The 23,331-nt window shown below is 37.9% G+C and overlaps 2 protein-coding genes across 3 annotated transcripts in view; one reads left to right on the top strand and one right to left on the bottom strand.

Annotated features, from left to right (window-relative positions):
- Positions 1-1,605: 1,605 nt before the first annotated feature.
- Positions 1,606-4,177, top strand: pcbd1 (pterin-4 alpha-carbinolamine dehydratase/dimerization cofactor of hepatocyte nuclear factor 1 alpha). 2 transcript variants are annotated; one of them, XM_042336662.1, is made up of 4 exons: positions 1,606-1,624; positions 2,723-2,854; positions 2,965-3,045; positions 3,854-4,177. In XM_042336662.1, exons 1-4 carry the CDS (start codon positions 1,622-1,624, stop codon positions 3,947-3,949), a joined length of 312 nt encoding a protein of 103 aa, XP_042192596.1. In that variant the 5' UTR covers positions 1,606-1,621; the 3' UTR covers positions 3,950-4,177. The 2 variants fall into 2 exon arrangements, with proteins under 2 accessions (XP_042192596.1, XP_007896082.1); XM_007897891.2 differs by lacking the exon at positions 1,606-1,624 and adding an exon at positions 1,637-1,818.
- A 1,638-nt stretch (positions 4,178-5,815) lies between these two features.
- The window catches only part of sgpl1 (sphingosine-1-phosphate lyase 1), a 35,358-nt gene continuing 17,842 nt past the window's right edge, over positions 5,816-23,331 (bottom strand). Inside the window, exons 7-14 of the mRNA XM_007897902.2 lie at positions 22,568-22,656; positions 21,103-21,208; positions 18,300-18,398; positions 17,564-17,710; positions 17,119-17,357; positions 9,941-10,087; positions 8,593-8,713; positions 5,816-8,067 (exon numbers count right to left, since the gene is read on the bottom strand). Of these exons, the coding sequence (XP_007896093.1) occupies positions 7,924-8,067; positions 8,593-8,713; positions 9,941-10,087; positions 17,119-17,357; positions 17,564-17,710; positions 18,300-18,398; positions 21,103-21,208; positions 22,568-22,656 (1,092 nt within the window). The 3' untranslated portion in view covers positions 5,816-7,923. The remainder of the gene's footprint in view (positions 8,068-8,592; positions 8,714-9,940; positions 10,088-17,118; positions 17,358-17,563; positions 17,711-18,299; positions 18,399-21,102; positions 21,209-22,567; positions 22,657-23,331) is intronic.

The following is a 23,331-nucleotide window of genomic DNA, read 5'->3' as shown; positions in this document are numbered from 1 at the left end:
ATGAAATTTACCTTTTAAATAACCTACCCACATGCAAACAATCTATTAAGGCCTCCTGCTCCCAGAGTAAGAGCACCTGGATCTCCAAGTAAATAGATTTGTTTGTGAATTGATTAATATACCTTGAAAACAATTTACTGTCAGGAGTTTTCCCAACATTCCAGCCATTCAGTCTCGTTTATATTCTTAACGTTAAATTCCTATGGATATGCCATAACCCAAACTAATTAGATATATATGCAATACACATGAACTTTGGAATTAATGGAATACAATTCAGAAGAATCAGATCTGAAGTCAGAGAGCCTGAAGGTTTGTACTTCCTCCTTATGATGGGAAATTGCATTAGAAAGATGTAATGGAAAGATTGGTATTTTCAGCAATTGATGTGAATAACCTAGATTTAAAAAAAATTCAGGGTTCAGACATTCAGTTTTTTTTTCAGTTGGTAGCGTTTCCAGTTGTGTGTGCAGGCCCCATAACAGGATTTTAACCTTGCAATCCAGGATATTCCAATGCAGTATTGGGGGAATTCTGTATTGTTAGAGGTGGCGTCCTTCAGATGAAACATTAATCCGTTCAGATGGAAGATCCCATAACACTATTCAAGCACATCTCTCAGCGGTTTGGCCAACAATCCTCCAATCCATATTAAGCAGTTATTCACTTTATGACTGTTTGTGGGATTTTTCTGTCCACAAATTGGCTGCTGCATTGGTCTGCATATACACAGTCAAGAAGCTCAATAACAATTCTCTTATCAAGTGATGCTTTGAAATGATGGATGCAGTATCATCAAATGCAAGGACTATAATTGTTAATCTAATTGTTCAAACAGAAGTTACAGCAGGAGTCTGTGGATCGTGATTGTGCAGTGTTCAGCCCAGTGACCCTGAACCTTCCCTGTCATAACCTTAATCTATATCGGAAGGACTGAAATTTCAACATTCCCAGTTCTGACAAAAACACAATTGATAAGATTTATTTTAAGGTTAAGCAGCGGAATTGCGACACCAGTGTGTGCGCAAAATAAACATAAACACGAGACGCCAACAAACTTTTAGCATGCAAAATGGACAAGGATAACGCGAAAATAAGCGTATTCATCATATATCAGTGTAATAGACACATGCAATCTGACTTGCACAGTGCTTAGTAATAATAATGATAATAATATCGCCAATGGAAGTAAACTGAAAGTGTTTGGTCTGTAACAGCATCACAGATGTGCTTCTGACACAAACAGCCTCCAGTGTAGAGATAACAGCCAAGGACCCGGGTTTAGGTGCCCTGCAATGCTGCTGGAACTGAAAGCCTGAGGGTAAAACTGCAAACGTGCAGTCAAGCGATAAGATCTGCACGAAAACCACCAGACACTGCGCTGGTGTGTGGAAAGCCAAGAAGCACCGAGCTGGAAAGCGAGGCGACTCCCCTTCTCAGTGAGCTGCACACCACGCGTTTGTGTTGCTGCAGGTCAGGCAGGGCTTCCCTGCAGCTCTCTGTAGGGCTTTGGTCAGTGTTAACAGGAGGCGTGGACCAGCTCTCCAGTGTGTGTGTGTGTGTGTGTGTTTGAGTTAAACCCTCCCAGACTGATCGCCTCTCTCTCTCTCTCTCTCTCGCTATGGTAAGGCAGCTGCTCAAAGCTTTATTCCCAACTGTATACATATTTTTTTTTAAAAAAAAACAAGCTGAAGCTTTAACCTGGAAGACAATGACAAGACAGTGTTTTCCTGAAGACAACCTGGAATCCCATCTCCATCCACATTTAGAAACGCCCACACTTGTATCTGGTGGTTAATGACATCTCCAGGTTTCAAGGTCCAATTTCAGCAAGTTCCTCCTTTTTTTTTCCTTAAATGTTTCTCGTGTAATAAGTGCTTCGAGGCGTGTCTGTGTGTGTGTGTGTGTTTTCTTTTTAAAAAATCAAGATCTGCTGACTCTCGACAATTTAATATCCTTACAGATTGTTCTCTCTTTGTGTTTCCATTTTAATCTGTTGTTAACCTAAGCTGTTTGTTTGGGTGGAGGTTTCAGAGACTGTGTCTGTGCGGATCTTTATTGATTTCTAGACCCGGACAGAAATATTAACAGCAATAATTATCGACGTCTTTTGCTTTGGTTTTTGGTCCCACTCCCAAGGCAGAGAGGCTGTCGTTGTTCTGATCCCTTTTGCCCTGATATTGGCAGCTGTTGCATTGCCATGTTACTGGCGCAGACTGTGCACGAACCCTGCTTTCGTGAGCAAAGGGAGAGGGGGTGTGGGGGTGTGGGGGGTTGGGAATGAGCGCAGGATCATCCTCTGGCTGTTTGCTTTGGGTCAATCTTTGATCACATTTCAAAGCGAACACACACACATACCTGCCAGAGCCACTGTCTGTGTCCACCAGACAAATTTGCACCAACTTTTCTTGCAGTCCATGGAAGGGAGAGGGGGTGGCAAGGGTTGGGGGACAAGTTTCTATGGATAAGTAATTCAATTAAACCAGTCAAAGGCACACATCTGAAATCAGTGTGCTTGACCGAGCAGGGGCAGTGCATAACTTTGTGTGCTTTGAAGCTTCCAACCATCCCCCCCCCCAACCACCACCACGACTTTTCCAAAGAACTTTAAAAATGCAACACATCCTGACTAATAAAGGATGATTTGAATTTTTCAAAGATCAGATCTGAATGAGACTAAGAATTCAAATGACATTTTCATTTTATTTCTGTCCTGTCTTAGGCAGGAAAGGCGCACAGGCTGAACCCCGAGGAAAGAGAGCAGTTCCTTCCCAACCTCCGAGCTGTTGGTTGGGTTGAAGTGGACGGGCGTGATGCAATTTATAAAGAATTCATCTTTAAAAACTTTAATCAGGTGAAACAAACAAGACTTGAGAATTAACAATGGATAAATAGTGATGTTTAAGTTAAAACTTCTATATGATAGTAATTCCATGTTTATTTTCTCATTTACTTTTACTCAAGGCTTTTGGTTTCATGACAAGAGTCGCTTTACAGGCCGAAAAAATGGACCATCACCCAGAATGGTTCAATGTTTATTCTAAGGTAAATCATGTGTTGGTATTTGTGTCTTTTTCCGAGTGAAAATATGCATATTCTGTTACTGCACTACAATATAGCGTATTTTGCCTTGGGAATGTCTCAAAGCACTTCACAGGATTTACTGAACAATGTAGTGACTAGTTTTTGTAGGCAAAGGTGTTCCTTTGTTCCCACTTCAAATAGCCTCAACTCAGAAAGCTACAATTCCAACAAATAACCTCTCTATAATAGCTATTTAGTGCCATCTCCAGTGCCCCTGGGTATTGCAGTTCTGCTTTCAGTGGCAGGACTAGCAAGGAGATGGTGCTGCTGGGTTAACACTAGTTTTCTTATTACTGGCCTCATCTCTGCCAATATCACCGTAGATTTGGTGAGAAATGAAAGTTGCCATTGCCGACTTATAAATGCTGACACAAGTGCATAGTTGTTTTCTGCTGTCAGGAATTTTTTCACACTGAAACATTATGGATATAAAGGAATTGTGTAAACTGTGTAGTAATCAGACAGCTGGAAAGATGATGCAGCATTAAGACCAAAGAAAATACATTTTCAAAACCAGATTCTCCCCCCACAAACCACCACCCCCAGTTCCCCTGAATCATACAACTTTGAAGTCTTCAAATGACCTGGAAGTACCATACCTGCAAATCACCACATTAGCTTCACAATCGGAGTTGAGTTTTGCTGAGTCATTCCTGATCCTGAGAACCATCTTTGTCCTTTCTATCACGTAGTTCTATCGGCTTCCAAACACATAAGTGCACCAACTCAACTGGGAATGTCATTAACTCTTTTCCATTTTCTTTTGCAGGTCCATATAACACTAAGTACACATGACTGTGGAGGGTTGTCAGAGCGAGATATTAACCTGGCTACCTTCATTGAAGAAGCTACAGTTTCTCAATAAAATTCAATGATAATCAGGAGACCAATGGCTTCAATTAACTATTTAATTTGTTCTTTCAAATGTGTTTCATTCCAATGTTTAAATTATATTGTGATGTTTTGAAAGTAAGCATTATATTTAAAATTTACCATGGATTATTCTAATCAAACAATATTAATCAAACCCTATTAATGTATATTTTTTGGGGGAAATGTGCCTTCTGTGAATAAAAATCAAAACTATATGGTTTCATTTTTGTCATATTTAATTGTCCATTGCAAGATTTTGGAGACAAAATATACAAATTGTTCAAATGTACCTAAAACTTTATCAGTTATTAGTGACTGAACATCTAGTAGCTCCAGTGCGCTGCTCATTAAGAAGCTCACAAGTTCCTGGTACCAGCCATCCACTTTGTGAGAGCTCAAACCTGCAGTTTTCAGATGTCAAATGAACAATCAGTGACAATTTTCCTGAGGGGAAGGGGAGCAAAAATTCTTCATCCACTCCCACTTCCTCTCTAATTCAAATCTATGTAAGACATTATTACTATTTTATACTGTGTAGATGAAGGGGAAGTAAATGTAAGCACAACTCCACAGGCCATGCACACCCACAGATGGAACTACTGAGTAAGAGTTGCAGTTTGCTCATTGACACTGAATTCAATATGCAAGAACACATAGGGCTTCAACAAATTAGATTTATTGCCAAATCTCAATTACAAACTTGTTAATACATAATCTCATGGTACATTTATTCAGCTCACTGTCAATTTTAAGTTTTTCAGAAGATACAGGGTTCAGTCAGGTCCAACAAATAATCCTCCATCTTGTGTGAAAAACTCCTATAAGTTAACAAGTTTCACAATACTCATAAGCCTGATCTTAAATTGTCTGGAGACATAGGATCCAATCAGTAGACTCACAATTGAAAAGGCTGACCCAATTTTCTAACCGCCTGGAGCCTTCCATGGTCTTAGAACCAAATTTAAATATCAAAATGGTACCACACACATTCGGAAATGGATAAGTTGTGCGACCTCTGATTATTAATGGCTTACAGTGAGTACACAGGAATGCGAGACAAGAGATCTCATTAAAACAAGGTGATGAGCTCTCATTCCTTAATAACACCAGTGCCATCGTATGTCCGAAACGAAGATCAACTGTCTTCCCTTTTGAAGTGAAAAATCACTTGATTACAGCATCTTATTAACCATGATTTAATAAGGAAATGGGAAGAAACAATGGATGTACTGATCTGTTGAATGGGCACACAAAGGATGTCTACACACAAAATATTTTATTATTAATTCCTACTGATGATAATGGAAGAAACATTGCCACTGTAGTCAGTTTCTCATTCAGACAATGGAAACCTGGAAGATTAATAATTGTCAAAGAATGTTCTGATCTGGAAGAAAACTTGTACTTACACATGATTCACTCTTATGTTCCCAAAACATCTGTATTGGGCATTTTTATTTACAGGAAAACGTTTTAAGTTATGGTTCTCATTGTTGTCATGATAATGAAATCAAATATTCTGCAGAACCTTTTTTTAAAATGCCTGTAAGATATTACCAGGACCGTACCAAAAACAGCTCCTCCAATTTATATAATAATAATCCTTGCATTTGATATAGCCCTTTTCACGTCTTCTAGACGTCTCAAAGCGCTTCACAGAATATTCTGTAAAGTGAATGGACCGTATATTTGTGGGCGAAACGCGGCAGCCAATTGCGCACAGCAGTGTCCCACAAACAGTCGTGGATTAAAAACGACCAATTTATTATTGTTTTGTTTTTGGAGGGATTATTATTAGGCGTGTGGAGTAAGGAAACTTGCCCAAGGTTTCGCCCTGCCTGGAATTGAACTCAGGTCTCTCGCTTGCAAAGCGAGTGCTCTAACCACTGAGCCTCAGGACTCCACTTATAGAACCTCAACCGTCATGTTTCTAGTTTAAAAACTATTTTAAGTTAGCTATCTCTGAACAACAAGTTTGTCCTGCAAGTCTTGTTTAGTACATCAACAAGACTGCACTTCCCTCAGTGGAACGTGAAACACATCACCACGCTATGGGCACAGTAAATCTGTACAGGTAATCCAACAACCATTTAGAAAAACATTTTACATTTTCTTTGCTCCAGAGAACATTAGGGATGGAGGGAGTGTGCGTGGGGGAGGGGAAGTAGAATAATTGGTAGCCAACAGAGATAGCTGTAATTCAACTGCTCTGACTAGTTCAGACATTTGTGCATATATTTAGCTTAAATTGTGACACAGCCATCATGCCACAGGCCAGTCTTGAGGCCAATTCAAGCAGATACAAATTCTAATTAGCACAACTTTGTTTTCTCAGGTTTGCTTTTCTGCAGGCAGCAGTTGATCATGACTACTAAATTAAGAAAAGAAATTGCAAAAGTCCTCCAGTGTTGATCACTAACCAACCAACACTGAGTAACAGGTGAATGTGCAATTAACCATGGAAAAGTACATCTGAAAATGGATGAAGACTAATATTACTATTATATGTACAGTGAATGTTGGACTGATTAACAAAAGCATTATGTTCAAAGATAAAGATTAATAAGAATCAGCAAGTCTAAAATACGTCTGAAGTACCGTTAATTCTCAGCACACTCATTTCTAAAACGTACACCAGTGCATGACAAAGTCTAGCAGTTGATACAGTACAAATAAAAAAAAACAGCTTTTCAAAACATCAATGCCCTTCCCACAAGATTTTACACCAATTACAGTCCTAGTCCAACTGGTCACACAAAATTACAGGCAACTGAAAAACAAATGCAATTCAAAAATCCTAGCACATAATCTAAAGTGATCCATCTTTTGAATTCAATATTAAAGAAGATACTTAGGCACAGATATGGATTTTTTTTTCATGAGTTGATGTATTTGTATCTTAAAAGAGCGATGTTGCTTTTAATTAAAATCACACTGACACTCACACCAACTAAGAGTCATATTTCTTTCCTTCACAATTGTAAAGTATGTTTAGGGTTAAACTGCCTCAGTAGCTTTCTGGATTCCATATGAAGCCAAGATCAGACACAGTATCAAACACAGTAAGCAACCTGATTGCAATTAACACTAGTTTTATGCAATCCTGTTAATCAAAAACGGACAACTAATGATTTGGGTTTCTTTCTACCCTCACTTTAGCCCCAACCCTCCAAATAGTCATTGTCCAATTATTTACTGTAATCATCTCTAGTTTCAACTTCAGAGCTTTTGTAATGCTTGANTTTTTTTCCATAATTCCAAAGTCGAGAGGGAGGCCAAGTGAGCAACCGGTTCACAGGCCTTTATCAATACCATTCAGACTGGCTGCAAGGAAGTGTGCTCATGTGATCCAACTACCCATTTTCCCTCGTACAAGCCTCTGCTTGGCACTTACCCTGAAAGCAAAGTTGAGATGGAAAACTTTCAACCCGCCACGAATAGGAAACCACATTGGAGCACCAACTTGCTGTTTCTCTTTGCTGCAAAGTTATCCCCAATTTTTGTTAGATAAATAGTCACAAATAGCAGCATTTGTTTTAACCTTGTGCAAAATCGCTCCTTCAAGAGATTTCCATCAAGACATTTTTAGAAGGCATTGAGGTGAATGCCATTGTCTTTTGCATCTTCCAATTTATCAGTGCATAAGTAAGCCAATGGTCACATTACTGGACTGCATTTTGAAATCATTCTAAATATTTCATGATTTTCAAAAATAATGGCAGAAAATAAGGATTTCAAACCAAGATATTATTTGGGGGCTTATAAGGGGAAAAAAGGAAAAAGCAAAGGCATTTGGGTTTTGAAAATGGTACAAATATCACAGAAGTGGTCCAACTAAATCTTGGATTGCATTTTCCCAGATTTGCATTGATTGTGCAAAATCAAACACTAGAAATCAATTCTCTTAACATCAGTTTTCAGATTACTTTCCCAATACAGTATTCAAATCAAGATTTTTGTTTGTTTCTAATGATGTGCTGATGCACCGTTCATGTGCTTTTTGTTTTCACCAGGAAGGTCTGTACAGTACAGACAGTCTAAGAATCCTTGTGATATCTCGGTCACCAAGGAACGATCTGGAATGGATTGCGCCATGCCATATATAGCCCCCTGGAAGCAGAAAAAAAATGTATATTAGCGCAGATCTCAAAGGCGACGTTTGCCTATAACCTGGGCCAATAGAAAAGTGCGGCCACAACGCTACAAATGCTTGACAAACACCCCGCCCGCTACAAACCTGTACACACAGTGTGCTAGGACCCAGGCCTCTTGCGCTGCTACTGTGGGTGGAGTTGCTCCAGTCGCGCAGGAACAGCGCAGGGAGTGTTGGGATCGCGGAAATCGGCTTCGCCCGGCCTAAACTGAGCTGCGACAAACTCTTGGTAAGTGCGTACTATTCAAATTAACAACCTTAGTATTTTAAACATAACTACATGTTCAGGAAATATATGCCTATAGTTTTAATCTGGGTTGTTTTACAAAATGCGTCTCTCAATAGCACCAATCAACCCTCCGCAATTTTCCACAAAACTTAAATTTCTCCGCAAAACTTTCTAAACGCTCCACAATTTGGGGCAAATATTTCTGCATTTTTCTATTGGCGCAGCATATAACCAAGTCATACTGCACACATACCTTGCCTGTAGTTTTCTCACTGGGGTTCTTCATTATTTCAGCTACACATTCTCGAACATCTTTTATAAAATTGTCAGCAATTCCTGGTTTTGTGTGCAAAAGTGTCACACATATGTGAATGCTGAAAGAACAAACAAAATTTCGACTACATTAATGCCCCTATTTATTTTGAAACAGATGAACTTTTGCTTGTTTGTTTTAGAATGCTAAGTTTAGAAGAATTGTAACTTAACTTGCGTTTTCTCCACTCTCCAAAAAAAATCTATGATATGCTTGCAAGAGTAATATGCTAATAAACTGGCATATTAAATTTCTGCACATTCATAAAATGATTTACAAAGACAACACTAGTGAGTGCTGGAAACAACTGATTGTAGACTGCTACTGCATGAAATTCTGATGTTAGCTTTGTGACAAACAGCAAACACATCTTTTCAATTCAGTCTCAGCAAATGTGGCAAATGCTGGTATATTCCTAGCAATGGTACTCCTTTTTGATTTCTTAGTGAACAGAGAATAACTGTACTCCAGAGATGAAAGAAAGCTTTAACAGAAGAAACTAATAGTGCTTTCGCCTTATTTTGTGCCCCCATGTCTAAACACAAAGCACCAGTAAGTTTAAGAACAATCGAAAAGTGTCAAAGGATGTATTTAGTATGGTAAATAGAGTGGAATTGCATGTTTTTTTTGTTGTTTTGGAATATTTTTGCAAATATGGGTGTATTGTGATATTTACAAGAATGCATACAGCAAATACAGGGCAACCCCGTCATAAGATGGTCACGTTTGTCCAATATCTCAGAGGCTGCATTCTAATAAGCGTAAAGCACTGGCCAACCTCTGATTTCACTTTGCGAATGTTGCATGCATCGACACTTCTCTCTGCCTAAGCTTTCCGTATACTGCATGAAACCTTTGTCTCCCACACTACCATTTAGGAAATAAAATCAGCATTCAGATCATTTTAGAATACAAATGAACCCAAGCCAAATGCAATATTACTATTCCTAGCTCATTTGGTAGAAACTTCAATATTATTTTGTTTCTGGCTACGAGTGTTTTCATGCTACATTAACTCTTAATCTTTATTTAAATAGTTAGAAATCCTGCAAATCTGGCTTGCAAGATGAAGTTAGGTCCAAAGAAGTTTGTGCTCTGCCTTGCACAATTCCAATTATGCAACTATGAAAAAGGCAGCATGTGTAGATTAAGGTTTTCAGTACATAATTCATCTTTTTAAAACAAGTTGAGTGCTGGTCAAAAGTATAAGGCCATTGAAAAAGACAAACTTGGATCACGTGTATGCAAATCACAGATATGATATAAATACTGCTGAAATTAATCCTACCTGGAAGGAAACTGCAATGTGTTCAGATTCCATCCTTTGGACGTCAGTGCATCTGACAAGCGTAAAATATCAAAGATTTTGGATCCAAGAGCAACTACTGACACTTGAGGCTTTCCAAAGACAAAGATTCCTTGCACCTTCTTCAACCTTAAAAGAACATAGCAAATTAGGTACTATAGTATTTAATAGACAGAACACCTTAAGGACTTTTGGGGGAGGCAGGATGTTTAAGATCAGAGAAGGTTCCTCTGATATGAAGGACCTGTGGCCACTGAACGCAATATAAAGACATTATGACAATAACATCCAGCTAATCATATATTCTGTGTTACAAGTAATCATAAGTCACATCACCCAATCAAAATAACATTTGCAAACGCTGCAAACACATAAGTCGGTAAATAGAAGCAATTGAAATATACACCTAAAAATTATTTCCTGTGCCAGGGGGACACACAGCAAATGGCATTAATAGAAGCAAACAAACATGAATGATGATTACCCATTACTGAATTTTGAAAGGGTAAAAAAGAAGTGAAGTTTGAGAATAAAATGAAAATGTTAACACTACTGAATAAAAGTGAAGCTTGTGCTCCCACTGCATTCCAATGGACTGCAAAAACGGGTGCCCTAATTTGCATTATGTGGTCTGCACATACCACTCAAATTAAATCAGTCTGATTATAAATGCTTATACACTACCTACATTGTTTTTGCTGCTATTTATAAACACATAATTAATTCAATCTCATGCTTTCCATACAGTGTTGTTGCATTTGTGAACTTATGCAAAAAAACATAAAAGGAAACAAACATTGGACAGAAGAAAGCTGCTCATATTCTGGGAAAAAGTTGCTCATAATCTGGAATCCTGAAACATTTCCTGATTTTCTGTCACACAAACAGTGGTTTCTATTCATGCACCCTGAGTCCCGGTTGCCAAAAAGTACCACTTGTGCTATCCATTGAGTAGATTACTCAAATGCCCTTCTGCTTGACAAGATATGAACCATCAGAACATTATTATTGTCTGCTTGTGAAACTCCAGTCCTTTTTTGTAAGAAAGAGAAATCGTAAATTTGTAAGAATTTTGGGGGAAGGCAGATTTATTTTGCAAAACAATCTGTGGCAATCATGAGATATTACCACAAGATGGAGCTAGAAGTAAAGGATAACTTTGGTGACTAACTGAAACAAACTGAGTGAGTACACATTGTCCCTTACTACAACCTAAATCAGATGAATGCATTGCTTCCGGCAGGAGTCACTGGTTTAATGTGAAATGAATGGAATATTAAAGTTTATTGCAAAGAACAATCTGTATCTCACAGACATAAGATCAACCACTCAACAAATAAAGCACTTAAGACTAAAAAAGTCCTCCAGTCATTATTGATGTTTTCAAATAAAACAGGATCCAGGCCACAGTGAGCTGACATATGGTTTCAATCCAGTCATATTACAATGTCCTCAAATAGCTATTAACTTCTACAATCAAAGTGCTCAATGCTTGGATTATTATTGTCAGGACAAACCAAATTGTATCTCATTTGTAATTTACATTGTAAACCGTATTTTACTCCTGCTGTTGAAAATATCAAGAAATTATTAGCGGACCAGAACATAAAAGACATTAAAGACTTCTTATCACTTTATTCCCAGGAGGAGGCAGATAAATGCAGTTCAGAACAGTCGGCTCCAAAACGTCTGCTATTTTGCCGCCAATGTTTGCCCACAGGGAAAGTGTCTGCCGCAGCAAATTCCACATCTGCTAAAATTCATTCTCTGTTCAGCTTCATCATTCAATCTGTGGCATACATGGTTGGTGATGCAACATTACCAATACACTGACATATTCTCCTCAGTTTCTCAGCATGGCCACATGTCCTGGAAAATAATTTATCAAACCACAATGCCCCTTTGTCATTTCTTATTCAATTCGTAATCTGTTTAGCACTAAACAAAACTGGTTGCTAGGAATTCAGAGTAAAACATTCAGGGTTATATAAATTCTTAAACAGTACACTTAATTGTAGTGGAGTACATCCTTTTATATTATTTGTAAGTCATTTATATGCAGGGAAAATGTAAAAATAATAAATGCTGCCATATGCAGACTATGTAATTAGATCCAGAAATATGACCATCAACCTCATTATCGTGGAAAAATATATATCAATTAGTTGCGATAGGAATCAAAACAATGATTTCAGATGGATTCAAATTGAGTTCTTACACAAAGCAAATATATTTTTCTCCCCTTTCTCTCTAAAGCCATTTGATTTCTGTCTCCTTTTCCAGAACGTAAGTAAGCCAAGAACAATACTTTCAGATGCACCAAAACAGAAGAACAAGAGGACACAAGTTTAGGGTTGCTAGAGGCAATTAACAGGATATATTTCTTTGCTCAGAGGGTAATGATTGGACCGGGTTACCAGAAGGTTGGTTGAGGCCAGAGCAATGGACATTTAAAAAGACAGTTCAATGCTATGATGAGAAGACAGCATTTTGAAAAGATAAAATAAAGAGGGCTGAAAGGACTTCTTCATCTGAACCAACATAATGATGAGAGTTTGTTCCATGTGTACAGTACCCTCTGGTACCTAGCTCAATAGGCCATTATTTATGTTGAGCCTCAAGTGTCAGCAGAATATTGGTTCATGGGGTGCATCACAGCTAAGACAATTCTGTTCAAACTCAACATTCTCACAAACACTCATTTCAGTAGTGATCTCTGGTTCCCAATCAAGAGTGGATGCATCTCAGTACATTTAAAATACGAGGAGAAGAAATAAAACAACAGATCCTTTGAAATTCTTCACAGAGAACTGAGGGGGGGGGGGGGGGGGGGGGGGTGATGGAAATCAATATATGAGCAGTTTATAAAACAAGTTGAATGCTGGGTTACATCCTTCAAATATATGCCCATGGATTACTTTATTTTAGTGATATACTGTTGTTTAAAAATTATCCTGGACTAAACTGAAAATATTTCAACGCTACAATGTGGTGTCTCAACACACTGTGCTAATGATTGGGAAGATGTCAATCCAGATTAGAAATTTGCCACAAGTGAAAGCCAAGAATTCATTTTGGTCAAACAGGTCACCGTAGTCTGTTATTTTTACAGTTCCTTCGTGGCACAGGATGACCAAGAGAGAAAATACAACATTTGTTCAAGTATCAAATTTAGTTGAAGACCTAAGTATTGAGCAACGCACTGGAGGAAGTGAGTCAGTGTCACACTGTGCAAAGCAGACGTTTGGTGCTTGCTGTATTGTGACATAAAAACAGAAATGCTTAGATTGCATGTGACTCATAAGAGTTATGTACTTCATGCACAGCTAAACCATGACATAACAATTCTTTTACACAACATCACAAGATACTTCTTTGAGCAGGATTTGATAACCAACAAGCTCAATTAATAAGCCTTTTTTGAAAAAAAAGGTTTCGAATCTCACACTCCATTAACACTGCATTGAGTAAAGCTACTTCACTTCCAGCGATGGTGCTGGAGAGAGGTAAATTCAATTCATATTCTCCTGGTTTATAGTTCTACAAAGTGGAGTCATCAACAAAAGCCTGATTTCAGTATTTTGTGGATTCACACCTTGCCACACAGGAATAGGAGTAGGCCATTCAGTCTTTCGACCTGTTCCACCATTCCATAAGATCATGGCTGATCTGTACCTCAACTCCAATTACCTGCCCTTGCTCCATATCTCTTGATACCTTTACCCAACAAATATCTATCCACCTAAGTCTTGAAAATTTGAATGGATCCAGGATCCACAGCCTTTGGGGAGAGAGTTCCAGATTTCCACTCCTCTTTGGGTGAAAAACTGCCTCTTGATTTCACTCCCAAATGGCTTCTAATGTTAAGATTATACCCCCTTGTTGTGGATTCACAACCAGAGGAAATAGTTTCTCTGTATCTACCCTATCAAATTCCTTTATTATTTTAAAAACCTCAATTAGATCACCCCTCAAACTTCTAAACTCAAGGGACTAGAGACCATGTTTATGCAACCGTCCTCATAATTTAACCCTCATGCACAAACACCATGTTATCAACAAGCTGGTCATACGTTTGTCATGTTAAGATTCCAAATCACTTACAAAGATCATGGATAATCCATTGGATTTGCTGAGATCTCTGAATGAAACACAGGCAGTGAGCCCAGTGTGGGGACCCACTGTGTTTGTAATCAGTACAATTCACTCTACCTGAGGCCCGTTTATACTGCATGGTTGACTTTTGAGTCTTTGACAAAATTGCAGATATACTGCCAAATGTCAGGACCAAGCAGCATAACAGAGGCTCAGTGAGCCACACAGACCAGGTGACTGAAGGTTTGATCCCAGATTTGTGTTTACTCATCTCAGCTAGGACAGCAGAGGGCATTTACTTGACGTCAACAGCTGCGTGCCAAGAAGGGGAAGCAACAGTAATCAGGATAGCCACTTCACCTAGCTATCAGTCACTCCTGAAAGTGCATGAGTGGAAGTTGGCTGAGACCCAGATTAACCTCAGCTATGATACAAACACCCTACAGGTCAAAGGCAAACACTCACTGCCAAGTCATACACATAAAGATCAGCCAGATAAGCAAATAAACAAGAAAGCTGTACGAGGACTAGTTTCTACAGATCACATTCTAACATGAACCTCCAGCACAGGAAAGCAGAGGAAAGTGGAGAAAATCCAATGGAAAATCAGAGAAAAATGGACCGCATGACTTCCAAAAAGAGTAAATCAATGATCCTTGTAATAAACGAATAAACTAAATACATACATTTAAACAGTAGTCGGTTCCATAATCAAAATTAGCAAATGAATGCTATTGCCTATTCAGTCTGTCTCTGATCACTGCTCTCAGCAAGTGTGTTTATGGCTCAGTGCTAATGTCCTTCATCTGTTACTGCAAGTGCTTTTTATCAAAACCACAGCCAAACCACACTGAGACAGGCCTGGACAAACATTACTATGATTTTTTTTCCCCCACTAGTTCCGCATAAACAAGCCATTTAAAACTATGAGACTTTGCAACCTACAATTTCTCGATTCATTCAGTAATCTCTGCTAATCCATTGCTTAAGAGAATTTTTCTTGGCAGAGGTTGGAAACATTCAACAAAAGCTTGTTTGCAGTCTTTCTCATGCATTTCACAGCAAGCAGAAGGAAAATGCTGCTGGAAGAGAAATACCACCAGTCTTTGAGGCAAAGCCCAGTCCCAGAGCAGGATCATTAAAGTAAATTTTAACCTCATATCCAGAATTCCTTAACTAAAGTGGGAAAAATACACTATTTAAACACATATGGCCATCCCCGTGTATCATGATTCCTGCAGCCATTAATTACATCTCATGAAAAGTTTACAAGGACTGCTTGCTGGGGCAGTTAAGTTCTGGGCTGCACTGCGCCATTCCACTTTAATTTGGGGCAACAGAAATCTAAGGAATGCCAACATCCAAATGCATGGAATAAACAACTGAAGAATTCGATTTTTTTTAAAAAACACAGAAACTCTAACCATTTTATTGGAGGAATGCCAGAGGCTACAAAATGGTCGCCAATATTTGTGTATGAACTGTTCCTTTAAAGAGACTGCACCAAAACAGAAAACATTTCTAAACTGAAATTTCAAGAGGTTTGCCATTAAAGCTTGTGGGCAGAAGAGGTGGCAAATAAAGTTTTGTAATGAACTGGCAGAAAAGGTTGTAGGTTATTTCGTGTTGATGAACTTTGAACTACATTTGTTGACACAATAGGATTTACAAGCAGTAGGTGGGGTTGGGTGTGGATTGATTGTCACACCAAGTTGTTTAGGCACAATCTAGCCAATGGAATATATACATAGAGTATATATTGAGTAAGCAATCATCCAAGTCCAATGAACCATTTGGGTTGATGTAATGTCTCAGTTTGGATTGATGCTACCTCATACTATTTGTAGATCTTTTCCCTTGGTATCTGATGCAGTCAGCAAATGGGAATATTCCTCAGTTATGAGCTGGTTAAACATGGTGCACCTGACTTGCAAGACAAGGAGCTGTATACACTGGCGCAACTTGCATAAGGACAACATTGCCCCAGGGGGCCCAATTCCTTTATAATCTTAGTTCTCGAGAAAATATTTTTAAAAAATAGGATTTAAAAAAGATTTTAAAAAATTATATAGATCTTGATTTTTCCTCAACACAAAATGAATAACAATTGTTATGCATCTCCCAAGGGAGATTAAAGAGCCGCAAGACTGGATGTGCCTGCCTGCTGCCAACCCTTTATTGGGACAAAAGGTGAAAAGAATCAGAACCCAAAGAAGGGCTTATTTCACTTTAAATAAAGTGAAAAAATACCAATAAACCAAGCCAATATAATCACATAGTTTTCAGAGGTTCTAAAGTAGTACATAAATAACTTAAAAAATAAAAATCACAATACTTGTATTTCATATAACATCCTATCAGATCAGTGAAATGTCCCAAAATGTGGTCACTCAATCCAGGACTGTTTGTGGGACACTGCTGCATGCAATCGGCTGCTGCGTTTCGCCCACAAAATGTAGAATCAATTCACTTTACAGTATATTCTGTGAGGCGCTTTGAGATGTCTAGAAGATGTGATAAGGCGCAATATCAAATGCAAGGATTATTATTATTAATAACTGATAAATCAGAATGTAGCTGATAAAAAAGTGAAGAGGAGCCAGGTTTCATTTTAAACGTGGGTAAGCCAATGGAACCCAATCTTTACTCTCGCATTCCTGGATATATTGTTACTCAAGGAGATGTGTGAGGCCAATACCATTCTGTTAAAGTATCTGGCCTGGAAAGGAGCAACACCAGTTAACATGAGGAACCACCACCCAGACACTGATATTTTTTAAATAAATCTCTTTAGGCTTGATCCATTACTAACCTTTTATAAAATTAACAACACCATATTCTTAAATTTGAATACTTGTAAAGCCAAGAAGCAGAACAGGTGCATAATTTACAAAATAACTAGTATTTGCATGGTACTTTTCATGTAAAAGAACATCTCAAAAGTGCTCACATTTCACTGTTTCCACCCCACCCCCATCCTTAGCCGCTCTGTAAAAAAAAGTTAAATGTATCAAATTTTAAATGGAACACCAAAGATAATTTGTTGCAAGATCAGATATACATACTGTGCTTCTATGTGTCTTGTAGTTTTAATTATCTTCTTAGTCGTCTGAACATAACCATTCTCTCCCATGTGCATCATAGTTGCCCAGCAAGCTGCAATGATCCCACCAGGTCGGGAACCAGCAATTGTGGGCGATGCATAGATACCTCCTTGCCAGTCTGGGGCAACAAAGAATTGGTAGCGACGGTATTTCTTTTCACTGTATAGTATAACAGAGGAACCTTTGGGTGCAAATCCATACTGGAGGAAAAGAGGACACGATTTAGAAATAATCTTAACAATTTAAATAACTTAGCTTGAAACGTGGAATGGTCTTACTTTCAAACCCCATCGCCCCCCATTCGTACAAAGTTTTAGGAGATAATTTGTTACCTATATTCATTCAATCATTGGGAGTGTTCATCTAGGAAGAAACTGTAACTCAGCATTTCACAGGCTTCACCTACCTTGTGCGTATCTGCAGAAATGCTCGTCACTCCCTCAATACGAAAGTCAAAGAGTGGCAAGTGGAAACCAGCCTTCTCCATAAAAACAATGAGGAATCCTCCCAGGCAGGCATCAACATGCAAGGGGATTTTGTATTTCACAGCCAGCTGTACAGAAAGAAAAGATTTTAAAAAATCATAAATTTCCATGGAAAATTCAAAACATACCTGGGAAAAAAAGAGCCATTCTCAACAGATTAATAAAACCAACAGCAATAAAGCTGAATTAATTGTTCCATTCATCAAAAGTGCTGATGATAGTATGATTTCTGTTATGTATGGTTATTTTCTCCACACATTTTGTGTGTTACAGACATGCATCATTGACAGCATTGCAACATAATGAGGCAGCAGGTTTTCTCCCCGCCTCGAGACATCAGCATCCATCTGCTTCTGTATAAATAAAGCATTAGTAACAGCTCAAAGACACATTATCCCTGATGTCATCAACAATCACTCTTCCACTCAGAAAAAGTGGATTATAGTTATTTTGAAATTTAAGTTATTCATAGTCGCAAAGTGAAGCTACATCTTTTAATGTTTGAAGCAATTCAAAAGCAATGGTAACATACCTGGAGTATTTTAATTATTGTTATGAATAACATTTCTCATATTGTTAATTAGTTATTATATGCAAAAACTATGTCAGGAAAATTGGGAGAAAACTGATATTGGATATAATACAACTATAATGTACCTTCGCAACATCTTCTACTGGGTCCATAACTCCATGAGGAAACTGTGGCACCGAGCAGACAAGCATGACCGTATTTTTTGAAATGGCTCTCTTCATTGCCTGAACAGAGAAACAGTCAAGTGACATTCAAAAATCTTGCAGTAATAATACTTGCACTTAGTTTTGCGCCTTATCACGACAGAAGGACATCTCAAAGTGGTTCACAGGATTTACTGTGAAATGGAGTGATTGTATATTTGTAGGTAAATGCAGCAGCACAATTGCGCACAGCAATATCCCACAAACAGCCATGAAATGGGGACCAATTTTATTTGGGGAATTCTTGCCAGGGGGCCAGGAATCACTCTTTTCTTTTTTGAATAGGGCCAAGCGATTTTTAACATCCATGTGAACAGGCAGGTGGGAACTCGGTTTAACATCTCATCTGAAGGACGGCACCTCCGGCAATGGAACACATCCCTAGTACTGCATTGGAGTATCAGCTTAGACAATACGAGTTGAAGTTCCCAATATGATTGCATTAATTCAACTGTGAATATCTTGAAGGTTATGCAACATTATGGAAAACTAAATTGTAAAAAATAAAACTTCGGAAGGCTACTTGATCTCAAGGCACAAAACTGCACAAATACTCATCAGTATCTTATGATTGATGATAAATCCACACAGCACTACATTTTTCCTGTTTTCTTCAGTACAGTTGTTCAAAATCTGAAGCAGAATTTGCTTCACGAAAGTGACACATAATGTCAGTCAGAGCTGGTTCTATGCATTACTTGTGCATGATAACAGTAAATACCATTACAAATCAGCATGTAGATACTAAATAATAGCAATTTACGTAAATAGGTTTTGCAAGTATGGGTGGGTTAATACAAGAACTGCACTAAAGGATGTTGTATTTATGCAGTTCTGGTTTATATCTCATGAAAGATTTCATTATCTGAAACTGTAATGTTTGTTTATTTTCACAAACATTACAGTATCACCTCCTTGAAAATAATTGCAAATATTTGTCCATAAATTAGTAGCAAGTTACTCTGTTGCAGGATTAAACAAATAAATTGGAAACAAACTTTGGACAATCTTCATCACACTGCGTAATAATTAGAATGCAAATATATATGACTAATTGTTGATTTTATGCCTAAATGTTATCGAATTGTAAACTGTATTCAACTGTTTATTTAGCAATGAAAGGGTTTGCTTTAGGCTTTCACATGCATGCTTTGCAAACATTCAACTATAATTTAGATACATTTGTCTTTAATAATAAGTATATAAGTTGTGACAGACTGTCTTAGTTGAGACCATATATACTGCAAAGTACATATTCAATAGGTATATAGCAATCTTAACAAATTGAATGAACAAATCTAAACTATGCATCCACATCAATGTTAGTTTGGGTTGATATTTTGAACCTAGAAAAAAATGTCTTCATAACCAGCTATCTGTTGTAGAATACATGCTCAGTTCTTTTTTCCTGCTTGTTATCTCTATTTTGGCGACAAATAGATCATAAAATGATTAAATAAATTGAGAGCCCGACCACTGTATTATATAAATAGTCAACAATAAAGAGAATAATGAAATGGCCTAATATAAGATTTCATGATGGAGGCAATTCTATTTAAGAGGAACATAAACCAAATAACTGACTTTGTGCAGCCACATTTTGTGAGGTCCATAGACATGAATAAACAGTTGTAAAGTGAATTACAACTGAGCAGTGATGAATAAGGTGTGTGCTTATCATAGCATTTTGAAAATCATTCACTGTGGAAATGAAATCCTCTGATATGCACACACAGATTCAAAGTCATATCAAGCTTTGTTTAAATTACATGTTTAAATAGAAGCATTCAATATCTCAATTAAAAGTTCAAATTGGATGGTGTCAAAGAATATACTCTGCTGGAATTGTGTCTTCCAACATACAAACTGTTAGGATTATCGATTTCCAATGAAACATATCACTCCAACAGCTGCTAACATTAGACTCCTGGAATAGACCAAGTCCCGAATCAATCAACTCATGGGATGACAGAAGAGGAAGAATGAAGTAAAAATTCCTGAAAAGCAGCTTATTCAATCGACTTCTGTTTGTTCTGGAAATTTTACCTGGTTAGGGAAGCGTATTTTACTTGCGCTTGGTCAGGTTTTTGAAAGATTAATAACGGATTGGAAGTTTAGTTCCTCCAATGCTCATACCCACATGACACCTTTGCATAGGCAATGCTGCCCTGCACTTGACCAGAGATGAAAGACTTAAAAAAAGTCATCCAGCAAAGGACAATATTGAGCCTGCAAAATCTAAAGACACCTAAGATCTCAATGACAAACCTTAATTTTAAAAAATAGTTTCAGACTTCCCAAATAGCCAGGGAGTATATTCAGTGAGCAACAAAGAACTGTTTTAGGTCTGATACTCAGTCTATCCTGGCAAAGCTGAATTCATCCAAAGTGCAATAAGGGGCACAATCAGGCTCAGCTTCTCTGGTTGGGAGAAGAAAATCAGGCAGCATTCTCATTCTTGGTCAGAATCCAGTTACTTATTAGAGATGAGAGGGTGTAGATGCCTGATAAAGACTGGATCAGGTTTCTCCATATCACCAGCAGTTTAATTGCTTGCCAACACTAATTCTCAAAGTTCACACAATTGTCAATAGTATCTTGGAAGGAGCACACAGTGACTGACACCCTGAAATTGTGATACAATGAAAGGAAAAATGGAACAAAAATTGGCAGGAGACAAAACAAAACAAACCTCTTGAAAGAAGACACTGTTGAATTAACATACCTTTACATCTACTTCCATTGTTTTGTTCAAGGGAATGTGTACCATCTTCATTCCAAAATAATGAGCAGCCTTGTCAAAAGCAGCATGAGCACTTACTGGGGCAATTCTAGACAAAAGTATGATTGATGGATTTAACATCATAAAACAATGGATTATTTTAAAGCATACACAAGGTAGCAACACAATTCATTGAGTGAGGTACTTTCGATAGAGTGGTTCATATCTCCAACAATGCCTTGTTGCACAACTTTTCAATTAATGCAAAACAAATCACACGGCAACTGTAACAACTTCAAGCACTTAAGGTTTTGTTCATAAACAAACCGCTTTCAGCTGGAGTGGTTCTGTGACACACTGGCCTCCTGATGTAAAATCCATTCAGTTTTTAAAACATAGTGAAGGTTCCATCCTGTGCAACAGAGAACTGGATATGCACAAACTCATGCTGATGCAGTTATTCGTAAGTTGTGTTTCCAATTTTTTCTAGCCACGATACATGATTTGTGTCAGTGATTTGCTGTTTAATTAATATTACAACCATGTTTTCAGCATAAACTAGATAAATTCCCAGCAGATAACTACATAAATATCTAAAAAGCAATAAACTGCAGGAATATGGGGAAAGAGCAGGCTTAGAAGATTTGGGAGTTGAGTTGACAAATGGTAAATGTTATATCATGTGGACAATACAAAGTGGTAAGAAGAAAATTAAGCAGCAGGAACATAACCAAACGGTATTAAACTGCATAATATAATTTAGGAGAGGGTACAATTTAACAGATCACTAAAATTATCAGCGCAGAGTGTCGGAGCAGTGAAGAGGCTAATTGATTCTAGGGACATACAGCTAAAGGAATAGAATGCATGTCACAGGAATTATATTACTCCTCAACAGAATACAATTTTAGTGTAATGTGTGCAATTCTGATTGCCATGATAATTTGGGTCACCTTAACATTGGACAAGCAAGAGCAAATTAACAGCTAGAATTCGAGCTGAGTTGAGGAGAGGTTACATAGATGGGAATGTTCACACTGAAGAAGAGTAGGCTCAGTGCAATCTTACTTATAATTGGTACAAATAAATTGAACCCTAAAGTGTTAGTTACAAGCTTTAGAATACTGGGGTCACAGACTCAATCTCCAAAGAGGAAATGTGAACAAACTGTTTAAATTAAATTGCACACAAAAGGCAATTAATATGTGCAACAGACTACTCAGGGGGCATAACCACTGTCGAAGAGGTAGTTTTTAAATCCAGAACTTGGATGACAGATAGAGAGGTAAGATAAAAGGATTGAGGGAAAAGTTCCAGAGGTTAGCGCAAATAGGATAGTGAAGGAAACAAAATTGTTTCAAAAACGTGAAGCAAAACATTTAGTACTAAATGGAAAGAAAATAATTGTACACATTCAAAGGTAGAAAACCCAATTTGTGCAGTTTTTTTATTATTTGTAGATCCTTACATTTCTGGGTACTGGATTCCTCTTTCAGCTGCTAGATCTCTGTAAGCTTTGCAAGCCATCAGAATGCTCTCTGTACCACCAGATGTCACCTGCAAAAGCAAAACTTATTCAGTGCTGACATTCCATTCTCCTGTGCACAGCTTGCCCCATTTACAGTGTTTGTCATCCTACAGTAAAAATCATGAACCCTGTACCTTGCTAGGTAAGCAACTATTTAGTTTTCTATAGTCTGAGATAACAAGACATTTTACTATATTTTACTATCTTTTGGCAGACTAAGCAAAACGATTTGTTACTACAATAGATAAACTAAGGATTTCAAGTTACCTACCTGTGTGACTTGTACAACAGTGACCAAAGGGCATCATCATTTATGTTATTATGCAGTGATTCTCAGATACTTGGATCGCAGCATGGAGATAGGTTGGGGCAGAGCCCACCTGCCACAAGGTCAACTGATTCACACAAAAAGAACATACCCAGAACCACAATTTGGTGCCATAACTGACACAAATTCAAAAATAAATGGCCAGTTAAAAGGGCGCTCCCTTTAAAGAGAGAGAGATGCTCAGCAGTTTGGGGACTTGATATGCCATTGAGATATACCCAGTTTATTGTGAGCTGTAACAAAGTTAATCCATTTAGAAGCACTGGACATCGGTTCTGCAACCACAGGAGAGTGAAGCATGGTTATAGAAAGGGTCTCCTCCTATACCTTTCCCAGCTGGTCTCTGCCTATCAAAACATTCAATCCAAAAATCCAT

The sequence above is a fragment of the Callorhinchus milii genome, unplaced genomic scaffold (assembly GCF_018977255.1).
Source record: "Callorhinchus milii isolate IMCB2004 unplaced genomic scaffold, IMCB_Cmil_1.0 Scaffold7, whole genome shotgun sequence".
In the NCBI taxonomy this organism is placed as follows: Eukaryota; Metazoa; Chordata; class Chondrichthyes; order Chimaeriformes; family Callorhinchidae; genus Callorhinchus; species Callorhinchus milii.
This window is presented reverse-complemented; position numbering and strand designations above follow the sequence as displayed.

Bases quoted from the DNA above. Each gene is read 5' to 3' on its own strand.
- pcbd1 (XM_007897891.2), top strand. From the start codon at position 1,798: ATGACATCTCCAGGTTTCAAG. The intron at 1,819-2,722 runs GTCCAATTTCAG...GTCCTGTCTTAG, and splicing joins TGACATCTCCAGGTTTCAAG to GCAGGAAAGGCGCACAGGCT. The intron at 2,855-2,964 runs GTGAAACAAACA...CTTTTACTCAAG, and splicing joins TCTTTAAAAACTTTAATCAG to GCTTTTGGTTTCATGACAAG.